The sequence below is a fragment of the Notolepis coatsorum genome, assembly GCF_963971535.1.
Source record: "Notolepis coatsorum genome assembly, chromosome: 15".
NCBI classification, from domain to species: Eukaryota; Metazoa; Chordata; class Actinopteri; order Aulopiformes; family Paralepididae; genus Notolepis; species Notolepis coatsorum.
In genome coordinates this window covers 82,506,185-82,522,524 of record NC_140179.1, presented here as the reverse complement: position 1 = coordinate 82,522,524, position 16,340 = coordinate 82,506,185, and the positions used below count along the sequence as shown (strand labels likewise).

The window sequence follows — 16,340 nt, the reverse complement described above, 5'->3', positions numbered from 1 at the left end:
CAGCCCTGCTGGTCTCTGACAAGAACAAATTGCAGGTTGAAAAAACCCTCAGCACGGAACTAGGCAAAATCTGCATATGGCTCGCTGATAACAAACTATCATTACACATGGGCAAAACAGAGTCCATTCTCTTCGGTTCAAATAACAAACTCAGCAAGACCGACGGATTCTCAGTTACAGTGGGTGACAATATTGTCACAAGGAAAGACGAAATTACCTACCTGGGAGGCAAATCTTTCCTGTGACAAAATGGCATCCAATGTAATAAAAAAAGTCAACCAACTAACTAGATTCTTGTACCGGATCTCCTCTCTGGTAAACAAGAATACCCTGAAGACTCTGGCAGGAGCACTCATTCAAGGGTACTATGACTATGCGTGCACCTCATGGTACCAAAGCACCTCAAAGGCGCTTAAAACAAAATTACAAACATCACAAAACAAACTGGTCAGACTACTACTTGACCTGAACCCCAGAACCCACCTCACCCCTGCCCACTTTGCCAACCTAGGATGGCTTAGAGTAGACGACAGAGTACAGCAACTTGCAATGGGCCTGGTCTACAAGATACACTATACGACCGGGGTGCCCATGTACATGTCAAAATACTTCCCAAAGGTCAGTGAATACCACAACCACTACACCAGAGGAAGCTCAACAAATCATGTTAAACCCAGATTCGGCTCAAACAAGGGACTAAACACGTTTCGCAATTATGCCACAACAATGTGGAACGCCCTACCCAAAGCTGTAAAGGAATGTGAATCCCTGCCCACATTCAAAACCGCTCTTAAAGAGCACCTACGGGAGGCTGCAATTCGAAACTGGCCACCGTAAATGCCCAAAACCCCCACCACCTCCTAATAGACAGTCTCCTCACCACCGCATGTATATATTCCCTCCCCGCCGTATGTATATTTCCCTCCCACCCACCCACCCCCTCCTAATGTACAGTTCCCTCCCCATCATATGTATATACTCTGTCAGGATCTAGGGGTAACAGTACTGTATATTTGAATACCGTTATGTCACAAATGTATCAGTACTAAATACCTATATGTCCCTATGCCATAAATGTCATGTATGTTGTGTATGTCATAAATGTCTATATGAATTGAAAATGGGGGACCCTGATGGAAACAAGACAAACGTCTTTCTCAGGTCTGCATCCCCTTAACAATTGTATGTATTGAGCCGTACTGTATTGTACCCATTCTGCAATCTGTTAAATAAAGTTTTCATTCATTCATTCATTCAGTCTAGTGGCCAGGGGATGTCGGACTGTTCCATTCAATCCTAAATTGACTTGGCCTAATAGCCTAGTGACAATGCCCCCAAAATGTTGAGATACCCCTACCGGAGGTAGAACAAAACACAAGAATGTTTTTCCTCATCTCTAGGGTCTCCCATATATGAAATGGATTCTTGTATACAAATATTTGACTGCAAAACTTGTTAAATTGATAGATATTGTTATACACCCCCAAAGGCAAAAATAACCAAAATATAGCCTGGCCGTATGGGAGTTGAGACATATAAACTCATGTAGATTAATAATACAAGCTCCAAGAGCTTTCAAACTTGACATGCTAGCAGTCAGACAGTTGCTTAACCTAATAGAAGAACCTGGGTGTGAATATCTTTATGCATGTAGGAAATATATACCTATGTACACATACTTAAAATAAGCGTAAATGTAAAAAATGAATATCTGCAGAATGTTCTCATTTACTTTGTAGTAGCTCTGCCATGGATTGTCATAGAAACACAGATGAGGCCTTCTTCTGAAAGGTGTGGTTGTGCTGAATCCAGCAATACCACATGTGTAAATATAGCATGCATGGTCAGGGAGCTACATCAGTAAATGTAGGATGTGTCCTAAATGAAAGAAAATGAAACATTGACATAATAAATAATAAAGTCTTCAGTCCAAAGCCCATTATCAGTGGTGGGAAGCATGTTGACAAATTCAATGTTACTGCAAAGTAAAGTCACTTGAGGTAATGTTAAATTATACATTTCATATGATACATTTTATGATACTTCATATGGAAACAAAGATCCAATTGAATCAGGTTGAAATAGAAATAGAACACCTTTATTTCAATCTACTGCGTGCTGAGCCCCCTGCTGTATTCACTCTACACACATGACTGTGTGGCCAGGTTCAGCTCCAACTCCATAGTGAAGTTTGCGGACGACACATGGTGGTGGGGCTGATCTCTAACATGACAAGAAGGCCTATTGGGAGGAGGTTGATGAACTGGCACGCTGGTGCCGGGATAACAGCCTACTCCTGAACATTGATAAAACCAAAGAGCTGATCATGGATTTTAGGAGAATACAGCAGGTGACGCACACGTCACTGCGGATAAATGGGGCTACCGTGGACAGGGTGAGCAGTTTCAAGTACCTGGGAGTCCACATCACAACACACAGATTCTGTGGTGAAAAAGGCGAAACAGCGCCTCTTATCACCTGAGACAGTTAAGGAAGTTCAGAGTATCGGGAAGATACTCCACTCCTTCTATTCCGGGGCTGTAGAGAGCATTCTGACTGGAAACATCACTGCCTGGTTTGGAAACAGCACAGCCCAGTACAGGAAGGCACTCCAGAGAGTTTTGCACTCAGCAGAGCGTACTACGGGTATCGCACTACCACCCCTGCAGGACTTGTATAACAGGAGGTGCAAATACAGAGCCTGCAGAATAATGAAAGACCCCCACCACCCCAACAACAGCCTGTTCAAGCTGCTGCGGTCAGGCAATGTTGCCGATTGAGTCCCTTGAGTCCCTCCTGAAGTCATTCCATTCACATTAATGGATGTATGAAACATGCTATCCTCATAATGTACTTTTTACTTGCAGTACTGGTCAAACTCAAAATGGCCAACAACCGTGATCTTGAAAACTTTGATGATGACGGAGATTTCTCCGATCGCGATGAGCCATATGATGACCCAGGTGAGGCTTGATTGATTGATTGAAAACTTTATTAACAGATTGCAGAATGGGTACAATACAGTACAGCTCAATACACACTTTGGTCTTGTTTACATCAGGGTCCCCCATTTTCAATTCATCATAACATATGACATACAGGTAGACAGTACTGCTACATCTAGACATCATGACATGACGTATTCCGGATGTTTACTCGTACTATCTTTCTTATAATGCCAGATTCCCCTTTATAAGGCCTGAGCAGTCAGGAAAATATGGCTTGTTTCCCCAGTAGGCCTTGAATGTAAGCAGGTGGACACAGGAAAACGGACAAGTGGTATCAAAACAACTATATTTATTAGCAACAACTAGCTAGAGAACAAAATAATGGGGGAGCTGGGTGCTCCAGACTCCATAGTTCAGGATATAAATAAAGTAAAGCACATGGTCAAAAATAGCAGCAAAAAGGGTGGAAAGGTTCAGAGCTGGTCAGGCTCTGGAGAACTGTGACGAGCGACTGTGATGAGAGACAGCTGCGAGAGAACTGCTGTAGACTGCACTCTGGCCTGCTTACATAGGGTGTGGTGCCTAATCACAAAAAGTGGCCATTTTTATTACAACAAAAACAAAGAAACAGTGTGTCAATCACAACCACCAATTAGTGACACAGCACACTACAACCACAATGTGAATATGCACCACAGACAGTAAGTATCCCTCCACCATGTGAGAGTAATACGTAACACGGACACAGGGTGCTAATGAACACCTGACCCACATCAGCTATTGTCGTTGAAACCAGAGAAACGGCCTCTGTCTACCTGGTGGTCCTGTCCACCATAGTGAGCAGGTGCATGAACCCGCGGGTTAGAGGAAGAGGTCCTACTAGGTCCACGTTGACAGAGTCTTGGGCGTCTCAACCACAACAGATTTCTGAGAGGGTTTACTGCCTGCGTGTGGAGACCATGGAAAGCCAAAAGAAATCTTTGCCACCAGTCCACTGGGGTGCGAATGTCTGGTGGTAGGGACATCATACAACATTGAAATGGCTGGCATTGTCAAACTGAAGGTTGGCAAGCTGCAGGCTCATGATGGCCGTCCTGTTTGTTGGCCTGGATGTCAGGGTCAGAAGCTTGCTGGTGTAGTCGATGCGCAGGTGACTCGTACCACCGACGGCCCAGGAAAGACAGTGACCGTGTTGCTTTCCCCCGCAACATGTTGGATGTCTCTGTGGTAAATTCCGAGATGTGGGCAAAGTGTTGCTGCTGCCGGAGCACAGCTCTGAGACCTTGGGCTGTCATCCTGGTCTTCTCTGTAGGAAGAGGTCTCTCACAACGCCTCAGCAGAAGTGGTCCGTTGCCTCTTCTCGACCAATGTGCATCGTTACAATGACTGGATTAAATTGTGAATGGTGCATTTATATAGCACTTTTATCCAAAGTGCTTCACAATTTCTGTTCCTCACATTCACACATTCACACACCGATGGCGGAGGCAATCATGCAAGTTGCCAACCTGCTCATCGGGAGCAATTAGGGGTGAAGTGTCTCGCTCAAGAACACATCAACACGCTGCCCGGGAGGAGTGGGAATCAAACTGGGAACCTTCCGACTACCACGGGACCACTCTACCTTCTGAGACCCCCCCCCCGATTAACAGTTGACGAGTTATGACTGTGTACGTAGCAGGTCCCCCAAACTCTGACACATACTGCAAGTGAAAGTATTGTAGAAACATTGAATGGCCGCTGCTTTACTTCCACGTCCAAACATGGCAGCGGAGCTACTGTGGCTGGGGGGGGGGCCACCAGGATGTTGCCGTCTCGCCCTCCCAACCCCCACCCCCCAGCTAACAGCAAATGTTGTTTAGAGCCTACCTGCTGCAACTGTGGTCAGGACATTGCCCTCCCAACCCCCCCCCCCCCCCCTCCCTCCGCATAATGGCGCCGCACTGTCGGCTGCCTCTCTGTGTGCAGCGGTGATACGCATACGTTTGTCTCAAGGCTAGTCCTGCATGTATCAATAAAGCGCATGTCTGTGATTTTATGTTTTGTGCCATTATTACTATCTAAAATGTAATAATTGTGGAATATTACTATAATGAGCTGTATGTGTATGAACCAAGCATCCTATGATCTCACACTCTTGGGAGCAAAACAGAAAAAAGCATCTCACTGTAATGTACCTGTACTTTATACGGGACAATAAACGACTACTACTACTACATTTTAACGGCACTGCTGTTCACACCACAGGCTTGGTTTGTCTGCTGCTCAAACATACACCTCTGACGTGCGGCCATTCTGCCTCCTTTCTCTGTCTGTAACCCTGTTTCTCTTCCCTTGTCTGGTACCAGAAGTTCCTGTTGACCTGCTCGTCCCGGAGAACATCTGCTTGGAGTCGGAGGTCCCAGTTAATAATGAGAGGAAGGTGAAATGTCACCTCAGGAGAAAGGACCGAAATCCAGGGTCTGAAAGGATCCAGGACTCTACAGGAGATGGAGCTGAAGACCTCCTACCATCCTGTAGACCCAACAGCTGTTCTACCAAGATAACCAAGAAACACCCCTGTCCTCAGTGTGGGAAGAGTTTTGGAAACAACTATGATATGAAACGACATGTAAATTCTGTTCACAGCTTGGTGAAGCCGATCATAACCAAGAAACACTCCTGTCCTCAGTGTGGGAAGAGTTTCAGAAGACTCTGGGATATGAAACATCATCAAGAAACTGTTCACACATTAGAGAAGCTGTTTGAGTGCAACCTGTGTGACAAGCGATTCAAAACAGAGGCCTATCTGAAGAATCATCTAAGTTCTGTTCACAACTTGGTGAAGCCGATCAAGATAACCAAGAAACACCTCTGTCCTCAGTGTGGGAAGAGTTTTGTAAGCGACCGTGATGTGAAACGACATATAAATTCTGTTCACAGCTTGGTGAAGTCGCTCAAAATAGCCGAGAAACACCCCTGTCCTCAGTGTGGGAAGAGTTTTGGAAGCGACCGTGATGTGAAACGACATGAAAATACTGTTCACAGCTCGGTGAAGCCGCTCAAAATAGGCGAGAAACACTCCTGTCCTCAGTGTGGGAAGAGTTTTGGAAGCAACTGTGCTATGAAACGACATGTAAATACCATTCACAGCTTGGAGCCGCTCAAAATAGCCAGGAAACACTCCTGTCCTCAGTGTGGGAAGAGTTTTGGAAGCAACTATGATATGAAACGACATGAAAATACTGTTCACAGCTCGGTGAGTCTGTTCAAGTGCCACCAGTGTGAGAGCAGATTCAAATCGAAGTATACTCTGGCGAATCATCTCCAGATTCATACTGGCCATAAGCCTCATCTCTGCTCCTATTGTGGCAGAGCCTTTAGGAGTAAACCAATATTAATATCCCATCTGCGCACCCACACCGGGGAGCGCCCGTACGCCTGTACATTATGTGAAAAGAAATTTATACAAAAGAACATCCTAAATGTACACCTCCGGGTGCATTCAGGAGAGAGACCATATCTGTGTAGTGACTGTGGGAAGGGCTTCCTTGACTCCGGGGCCTTGTTGGTTCACTCACGCCAGCACACAGGGGAGCGGCCTTATCATTGTGATGTTTGTGGAAAGGATTACGCAACATCAGATAGACTGAAAGCACATCAGCGATATCACACAGGAGAGCGTCGGTACGCCTGTCCTGACTGTGAGAAACGCCTCCATACTGCGGGTGCGCTGACAAGGCACAGGCGAACACACACAGGAGAGAAACCCTTCCAGTGTCCTAGGTGTGACAAGAGATTTGCTGAAAGGAGCAACATGAGAGTCCATTTGCGCAGTCACAACCAGCAACTTGAGAGTCCATCTGCACAGTCATAGATAACCAACAACTTGAGAGTTCATCTGCACAGTCACAGATAACCAGCAATAATGTTGTCAGGGAAATCTGTTATATCAACAAATTAATAGATGGTACCATACAGTACATTCAACAATATCAATGTATTAACAGATATGAATGTATCTGTTAAAGTAACATGCTAACATTATGGGAAATGTGCTTCAGAAGAAGATGGATACCAATGTCCTCTGTGCATTTAGTAGAAAGCTATCTGGCTGCAAGCTAGCCTAGCTCAGTACAAATGAATGGAAGCGTATGCGCTTTCTGGTATCCATCTTCTTGTCTGACTCTGTAGAAGATGGTAAGCAAGCACATTTCCCATAATGTTGACGTGCTCCTTTACATTTTCCTATTGTTAAAATTGCATTTTCCGGTGTTTTGCAAAAGTATGTGCATTTTCTGCAGTTCAGCTGAGACAAGATCCCTCCCTCTTGAAACAAGCCATTCAGAATTGCAGCCACAATCAACATAGTTAGTCATGCCTTGTATGTGCGTGTGAAGATATCTTGATAAAATGTGCGTGTACAAAATAGTGACTCGTAAATCTTCTCTTTTCTACCTACAGTTTAAATTGAATCCAACTTTAGTTGAACAACTCTTTAGAGTTGAATTTTAATACGTCTGGTCTCGCGGTTTTATCTGTATTTTTGTTCAACAATAGTAGTAGTAGTAGTAGTTCATTTTTTCAGTCATCACACACAGTACAATATACATCATCATCAAACAACTCACTGCAGCACCCACTCTCCACACTTTAGAACACCTAAACACACTTTATATTTATTGGTAAAGGATTTACACTACAACCCATACCTCAGTACACCTTACTGTAAATTGTACCTAAATTGTACCTCATCCCATTTCTGCTTTGCACTATATAGTATATTAGTATATTGCATAGTATATTGTATATTGTATGGTAACTCAGTTACTTCTATTCTGCATCGAACATTGTACATATGTATATACTGAACACTGTCTACATACGTGACTTCTATTTTTTACTTCTATTTTTACATGCTATACTATTTTATTTCATACTTATCTTTTGTCTAGCACAGTCTCTGGAGCATAACAGAAAGAAGCATTTTGTATAAAAGTATTCTGTACTTCTGTATGACAATTGACAACTATTAAAGAAACTTGAAACATTTATCAATATTTGATTATTTACAGTGACTGAAAAGGAACAGACTGAAGCATAGTGCTTATATGTGTCTGTCCTATATTCTTACCAAAAAATACAATTTTTTTTACTCAAACAGTATTCTAAAGAAAAGAAAAAAAGCAAGCAAAACTGTATTATTCACCCTTGTAGTTTTTCAAAATTTAGCTTTACAAAAAAATACAAAAATGTAGATTCAAAAACAGTATTATAAAAGAAGAAAAAAAGCAAACAAAACAGTGTTATTCACCCTTGTAGTTTTCAAAAATAGCTTTACAAACCATTTTCTTAAAAACCAAAATCGAATTACTCATTCTTAACTGTATATCCGCATTGTTCCACAAGTTAACCCCAATAATAGAAATACACCTCCTTTTAATCCCTTTCTTAGCTTTTTGAACAGTAAATTTACAAATATCTCAAATCATATTTTCTTTCATGTGTTGAAAAAAACCTTTGCACCCCATCTGGGAGTAACTTTGCTTTAGCTCTGTACATTATTTGCATAGTTTTATAGTAAACCAAATCATTAAATTTCATAATGAGACTTTATAAACAATGGATTTGTGTGTTCATAGTAACCAGCCTTGAAAAGGTTCCGAATGGCCCGCTTTTGTAGTACGACTATTGGATTTACTGTATTTTTAAATGTCGACCCCCATACTTCCACACTGTAAGAAATGTAAGGAAGTATAAGTGAGCAGTAAATTATGTGCAAGGCTTTGTAGTTTAATATATCCTTACATTTATACAATATTGCTACTGACTTAGATATTTTTCCTTGAATATAGTTCCTTACATTTATACAATATTGCTACTGACTTAGATATTTTTCCTTGAATATAGTTAACATGTTGTTTCCATGTTAATTTCTGGTCAATAACTACCCCTAGAAATTTTATCTCAGAAACTCTTTCTATTTTTACATCACATATTTTTAACTCTATCTCCCCCTCTATTTCTTTTCGATTACCAAAAACCATAAATTTAGTTTTCTTAACCCTTTTCCCGCCAATAACGTCGTACGACGGGTTTCAAGTTCATGCGAATTCTGCCAATAACGGCGTACGACGTGATTCTGATCATAATTTCATATTTTCGCCATGGTATTCATATTTCACTCACAGAGCCTTGTCATATGCTGCGGGACTCAGCACAACTCTGCAACGCTTCAATACTGCCACCTGGTGGCTGATCGGCGAGTTGCCAAACCGGAAATGCCCGTTGCAGCTCGGTCCGTCCCCTAATTCCGTCCGGCCACTCGTTTATCGTCGCGGGACTCAATACACACACTGTGGATATGGATCTTTGCCATAACTCAATAATCTACATGATTTGGGCGTGTATTAGTAATATACAAACCGGAAATGGATCACCTAGATCCCCACCACATAACTGGGATCTGTTTGCTCCACTCTCATCGCCCAACGGTACGAGGAGACTGACGTGAGTTTCAGTTGTTTTTGTTTATCATTTTCGATACAAACTGCTCTGATCAATATATCACCCATACTACATGAAGCATCTAACGACTATCACAGAATTATAAACGACCCCCCCCCCCCTCCGTTCACCCGCGCATGATCAGTCATAACCCTTAGGACCATGTACAGTTGAAATGTTTAATATAGCGTCGATCGGTATCAAACTGCATTTGATGATCTAATATATGCATTTGTGCATATATCTCACGTTCTGGGAAATACTGCAGAAAACGATAAAAACATATTTATACTCTAGGTCTAGGCGGTATTTTCGTATGAATGTGTGAATGAAAAAGTAAAACGTTCCTACATCCTGAACGATAGGTAATCGATGTTGAATGGGCCATAGTAATGTCAATTTAGCAATACAATTTAAAAAGTTATAGCCCTGCAAAGAAGGTGAACATCTCCATAGACTTACAGTACTGGCAGAGATCAAACAGCAATGGATATAAGCGTGGCAGAGAATGGGTTAATATTGAGAGACAATTTATTAACATCAAACCAAGTTTTGAGAGTTTCAAGCTCTCTTTCAATATCAGGCAAAAGTTCATTTAAATTACTTCCTGAGCAATATAAATTTGTATCATCTGCAAAAATAACAAACTTTAACAGTTCAGCAACATTACACATATCATTAATATAAAGTATAAATAGTTTTGGACCTATCACAGATCCCTGAGGTACTCCACAGGTGACCTTCCTAAATCCTGACACAGTGTCATTAATTTGCACACATTGCTGTCTGTTTTCCAACTAGCTCTTCAGCCAAGAGTTAGCTATACCTCGTATCCCATACTTCTCACTAATATGCTGTGGCTCGCTTGTTATAGGCACAGAAACAGCCCATTGAGAACAGGACTGAAACAGGTATAGAGGCTGCTAGAATTCATAATCTTGAGTGTTTTTTTGTTTATCAAAAAAACGTCAAAGACATGTTTAGAGGACCTCAAAGACCTAACTTGTTGAAAAATACTAAAATATGTACCCCTTTAAGTGTCCATTATTTGATATCTTAATTGTTGAATTTCAATATCCATCATTGAAATAACTGTACTTTTAAACTAGCTGTGTTATGTCAGATTAGGGTATTTATTCCACCGCTGGCAAGCAGATTTCTTTGAAGGTAGATTTCTATTTGTGTGACTGATCCACAATAATGGTATAATGTAATATTGTAATACCAATTAATTTTATTTATTTATGAACTGTGTTGTGGATATAAAAATATATACTGTATTTGAATGAGCTTGTTGCTGTCATGCGATGATGATGAAAGGCCTTTTTTCTTTGCAGCAGCAGCAAAGACTATACTAAACCTTGTCCAAAGCTGTTCTCTCTCTGTCTCTCTTCTTACTGTCATTCACTATTCTGAGGAGCTCCAGGTACTTTTAACCATCTATATGTTCATTATAAATATTTATAAAAATGTATTGAATTTATTTTTAATAATAAGTCAAAGGTCTTATTGTCATTTATTTACCAAGTGGTACAATTTTCACTTTATAACTAATTACCTGGGATCAACCCATAAAGAAATTTGATTATATTAGATTCAAAGTTATTCTCATTATACAGCACACGTACAGTACAATGAAAAGAAGTTTGGCATCCAACTACAGTGCAAATGTAACAGTAAAGTGCAATAGTAATATACAATGTACAGGTGATTAAACTGGGTATAAAATATATCAATTAGAATTAGTGGGTGTAGTGCTAATCAGATGTATGTATAGAGTTGTACCAATATGTACAGTGATACAGGTATAAAGACAGTATGGTTGTAGTCATAGCCAGCAGCAGCAGAACTAGTAAGGGATAGGTACAGATATATATATATAGTATCTACAGATATGTAAAAGGATTATGTGCAGGTATGTAAAGACAGGTGGATATATATATATATATGGTAAGAATAAATATATATATATACGGTGTATATCTACCATTATTGTACATGCTATCATACAGAGTTAAATGCAGTTATATAGGAACATTATATGCAGATATATTCAGACAGATTCATCTAGTGTCTCCCAAAGGGGAGGAGGGCAAACAGTCCATGATTGAAATGAGAGGTGTCCTTGACAGACTCAATAGTATGGAGTATGTACCGGTGATGCGTTGGGCGCGTTTCACCACCATCTGCAGTGTTTTCCTGTCTGAGGCAGTGCAATTGCCGTACCAGACTGTGATGCAGTTAGTGAGTATGCTTTCTATGGAGCACCGGTAAAAGTTCACCAGACTGATGAGACAGGTGGGCTTTTGCTTCTCAGGAAGACGGGGAGTAGCATACAACTACACTCTCGGCCACTCTCAAATACAATTCTTATATTCTTATATAATATTCTTACTCAACTTGCCCCGTTAAAGGTTGAAAGATAGCTTTATTTGTTCATTGAAACCAAATGTAGTCCTACAAATACAGAAGATAAGATGTTTTACTGGAAAATGAGATGCATCAGAAGGGCTGAAATGTACAGTATTTCTAAAGTTTTCAGAGCAGGCACTGACTTAACTGTTTTTTGGAAATGTGTTTATTTCTGTTACTCCCTCCCTCTCATCTTCTCTCTTAATCATGTTCCCTGGTTCAGTCTAGAAACAGTCATGTTTCTCTGTTTATGTTTTGTTCTTTCTATTATACTTCTTATTCTTTCTTTCTTTATTCTTTCTTTGAAATTACTTCACCAAGGTCAGTGACTTACATGGTCACGGCACTAGAGGGAGCCCTACAGATCCAGTAAAATGTAAACGTTGCATTGGGCAAAACTCATTCCTGTACGCGTGTAGTCTTTTACCAACAAACTTGCAGTTCCGCGTTCGGCGCTGTTTGGGCGTAGAGAGAGAGAGCGTACGTCAGTGGCCAATCAGATCGCAGAACCCGAACGCAGAACTGCAAGTGTGTTTGTAAAAGACTACACGCGATCGGCAGGCGTGAATACTTTCCCTAAGCCAGTTGTACTTTTGCGCGATCTGATTGGCCACTGACGTTTCTGGTCGCGTGTCATGATGGCAAGTTCTGCCACCTTTAGGCACTCTTTCGAAGTTGGTTAAGGTTAGAGTTTGTCTTAGAGCAGGGCGATAGAATACCAGCCCTGATTCCAAACTCTAACCTTAACCAACTTCGAAAGAGTGGCCTAAGCTTAACCAGTGATAAACTAGGCGTTAGGTAGTTTGGTGCTGTTCGACCCGGAAATAGAGAACTTGCCGCCCCACGATTGGCTTGACTTGACTTGATTGGCAGTGGCCAATCAGATCGCGCAAAAGTACAACTGGCTTAGGGAAAGTATTCACGCCTCCCGATCAGGGGTTTGAACCCGGACGTGTTTACATGCAGAACGCCGACGGTCCCTCACAATAACAGGTCCGTCTAAAGATGGCGCAGTATGTGAATGTTGTCCGAAGGGCTTTGGGGCAGATAGGAGGTCACGGCGGACTTCGTGGTCTTCTTGTTCAATTCTTCAGGTCAGTTTGATGATCTCTATTTTCTATATGCAGGGGTTCTATTCTATAGTCGAATGATTGCGACTGCCAGTGCAGTAAGAGATAATACGTGGTGTCCACAGACCTCTGGCTAGTTAACGTTAGCCGTGTGCAGCCAATGCGACTGACTTCAGTTAAGAAATACAGGAATACACCCCTTTGCGTTAACCAACAGCAATATTGTGAATATAGTGTGAGGAATGGTCTCTGCTTTATTACGTTGATCTCTAGTTGACGTCGTTATCCAAACTCCTGTGCCACGGAATAAGTTAAGATATATTATCTTAGCTATGAGTCTTGAGATAGTGACATCACAGTGAAACTGTCATCATTACTGTTGTCATCATTCTATTGACAGGGCCAATGATGTGAAGACCGGAGCCCTAATCGGCGTGGATAAGTATGGAAACAAATACTTTGAAGACAAGAAACACTACTACTTTGGTGAGCTGTCAATAGATCTATGTCAAAGTGTGTGTGTGTGTGTGTGTGTGTGTGTGTGTGTGTGTGTGTGTGTGTGTGAGTGAAATGGATTTCCTGTTGCTGTGTACACCAGCTACATGTCAAGCGCCTCAACATTGGTTGTTATTGGCCACATTTGTCTCTGTTAATGTGCGAAGCCCTGAGAGTTCCTCTGTCTCTGTTCCCACGTCTACAGGACGGCACCGCTGGGTGCTATACACCACAGAGATGAATGGAAAGAACACCATGTGGGCGGTGGATGCCAGCATGGTGCCTGCTGAATGGTATACATTTGTCAACCATTTTGGGAAATCTTTGCATTACTGTATTTGCAGTGTTCAGGTATTGCAGTTAGGAACATGCGGACATTATGGGAAATGCGCTTACCGTCTTCTCCAGAGTCGGACAACAAGATGGGTCTCTGTGCGTTCAGTAGAAAGCTATCCGGCTGCAAGCTATCCTAGCTTAGCGCAAATGAATGGAAGTGGATACGGATCAGCTAGCCTAGCTGTTGGCCAAAAACACATCTCCCGGAGTTTTAAAACTAGGCTAGCTGATCTGTATCCACTTCCATTAATTTGTGCTACTAGGGTAGCTTGCAACCAGGTAGCTTTCCTTTGATATGAGTATAAATTTTTTAAAGGTCAAATGTGCTTTTCACAAGTGAAGTTTGTTTCTCAATGTTCTCTCAAAGAACTCTCAAAGAGCACCTATGGGAGGCTACAATTCGAAAAACTGGCCCCGGTAAATGTCCCAACCCCCTCCAATGTACAGTTTCTTCCCCCTCAAATGTATATATTCTCTTTTAGAATCGGTCTCTTAAACAGTAGGCTACTGTATATTTGTATATCTTATATGTCATAAATGTCTGGATGTAACAGTACTGTATATCTGTATGTCGTGTATGTCATGAATTGAAAATGGGGGACCCTGATGTAAAAAAGGTTTATTCCAGTAAGCTGTGAGCTGGCAACTCCAGGACGGATGGCTGGAGATGGCTGAAAATAACAACACCAGGATGCCTGTATTCTTAACCCAAACGGTGCATGCTTCCGCGTTCCCGTTTTGCGCTCTGATTGGCCACTGATGTTTCTGGTCGCACCAATCGTGCGACGGCAAGTTCTTTCCCCGGTTAAGCTTAGGCACTCTTTCGAAGTTGGTTAAGGTTAGAGTTTGTCTTAGAGCAGGGCGATAGAACGGTTAGGGTTTGCTGCTGGTCGAGGCGGAAATGGGCGCGTCACGCGATTGGGCGCACATGTCACATGACCAGAAATGTCAGTGGCCAATCAGATTAGCAAAACGCATGAACCGTTTGGGTTAAGAATAGACGCGTCCGACAGCAGTGTCAAGTGTCAACTTGTTATAGTAGTATCTCTAGTAACAATGTGGCTAGTAGTTTTAATATAGTTGTGTATCTTGAATAATGCTGTATGACCAGGCATCGTATGTATCATCCTGTATATTTTGTAAATAATAAAAGGGGTTTCTTTGTGCCCTTTGTCTGTTGTTAAGCTATTGTGCTAAGCTATCCTGGTGGCGTCTATTTTGATACACAACTATTAAAACTACTAGCCACATTGTTACTAGAGATACTACTATAACAAGTTGACACTTGACACTGCTGTCGGACGTCAGGTGGAACAGGAAGTGAAGAAGTCACTGGCTCAGGTTAAATCAAATTAAACCTGTAGCTACAGCAGGTACAAACAATGGAGCGCCACTTAGTGACCAAACATGGCACTGCAACACAGAAATACAATGGGCACATTTGTGACTGTTACAAGCTCTGACCTGGGGGACCCTGATGTAAACAAGACTAAAGTCTTTCTCTGGTCTGCATCCCCTTAACAATTGTGTGTATTGTATTGTACCCATTCTGCAATCTGTTAATAAAGTTTTCAATCAATCAATGACTGTTCCAGTATCACTGTTCTGAAGGTGATCATACACTCTGACCTCTGAGGGAATGCACACATGTCTGGGAGGGGGGGGGGCGGGGGTAATAGTATGGTCAATAAAGTAATCTTAATCTAACTTTTTTTTTCTCCTCAGGCATCGCTGGCTGCATTGCATGACGGAGGACCCCCCCACCACGCACCCCCCTGTGCAAAAGAAGTTCCTGGCGGAGATCCACCAGTTCAACCACAGCGGCTCAGCCCAGCAGTACGTGCCTTACCCCACCACGCGCAAGAAGATCCACGAGTGGATCCCGCCCCAGGCCGGCGCTCAGTGACTCCGCCCGGACCTGACCCTCTCACTGCCCTGTTGTAAATTATAAAAAGCCTGCTTCTGTATTCAAATTTTATTGAATAAAATCTCCAGACCAATATTTAAGATGGCAGTTTCTTTTGCAGTCCTTGTTCCCGTGTACAACTTGTGTGACTGATGTGTTCCCCTAATCTCATACATTAATGCAAAACATGGGTTTTAGGGAATTGTGAAAATGGACAATTGTCATCTCCAAAAGCAGAGATTGTCACTTTAGAGTCTGTGTGTTACAGTGTGCTGTGTGTCTTAATCACAGTAGAATTATGCTGAGCTGAGACACGGTTGCAGTATTTCACATAAGGGTGTCTGGGAGCTCCAGTAGCTACCGGGTGACCATAACGTCAGGCTGTGGAAAGTGAAAGGACAGGAACTGAACTGACCAGACGCACACACCCCAGTACCAGTCCCTCTGTCCCCCACGCCTAAACCGGAGCTCTCATCTAGGACTATTTCAGTATGTGAGGTGAGTGGACCCTGTTCGTTGGATGACTTGTGTTTCAGAAGCTTGTAAATGTTTTTGAATATTGTTTAGACTTTATTTCCCCCCTCACTTTTATATTCAGATCAAATTGTATTGCCTATATTTATGTCTTTCTACTATTACCTTCACCTCCCCCATGCTGCTATGATGCCAGGCCAGAATTTCACCAAG

General features: G+C 42.1%; 2 protein-coding genes across 2 annotated transcripts in view; both read left to right on the top strand.

Annotated features, from left to right (window-relative positions):
* LOC311242113 (uncharacterized protein) overlaps window positions 1–7,764 on the top strand; it is a 60,024-nt gene extending 52,260 nt beyond the window's left edge. The window contains exons 15-16 of the mRNA XM_084331069.1: window positions 2,868–2,963; window positions 5,297–7,764. Coding sequence (XP_084187195.1) covers window positions 2,868–2,963; window positions 5,297–6,804 — 1,604 coding nt within the window. The 3' untranslated portion in view covers window positions 6,805–7,764. The remainder of the gene's footprint in view (window positions 1–2,867; window positions 2,964–5,296) is intronic.
* Window positions 7,765–12,824: 5,060 nt separating this feature from the next.
* On the top strand, window positions 12,825–15,754 carry LOC311241742 (NADH dehydrogenase [ubiquinone] 1 alpha subcomplex subunit 12-like). Its single transcript, XM_084330640.1, has 4 exons — window positions 12,825–12,940; window positions 13,317–13,402; window positions 13,617–13,704; window positions 15,473–15,754. Exons 1-4 carry the CDS (start codon window positions 12,852–12,854, stop codon window positions 15,651–15,653), a joined length of 444 nt encoding a protein of 147 aa, XP_084186766.1. The 5' UTR covers window positions 12,825–12,851; the 3' UTR covers window positions 15,654–15,754.
* Window positions 15,755–16,340: the final 586 nt, after the last annotated feature.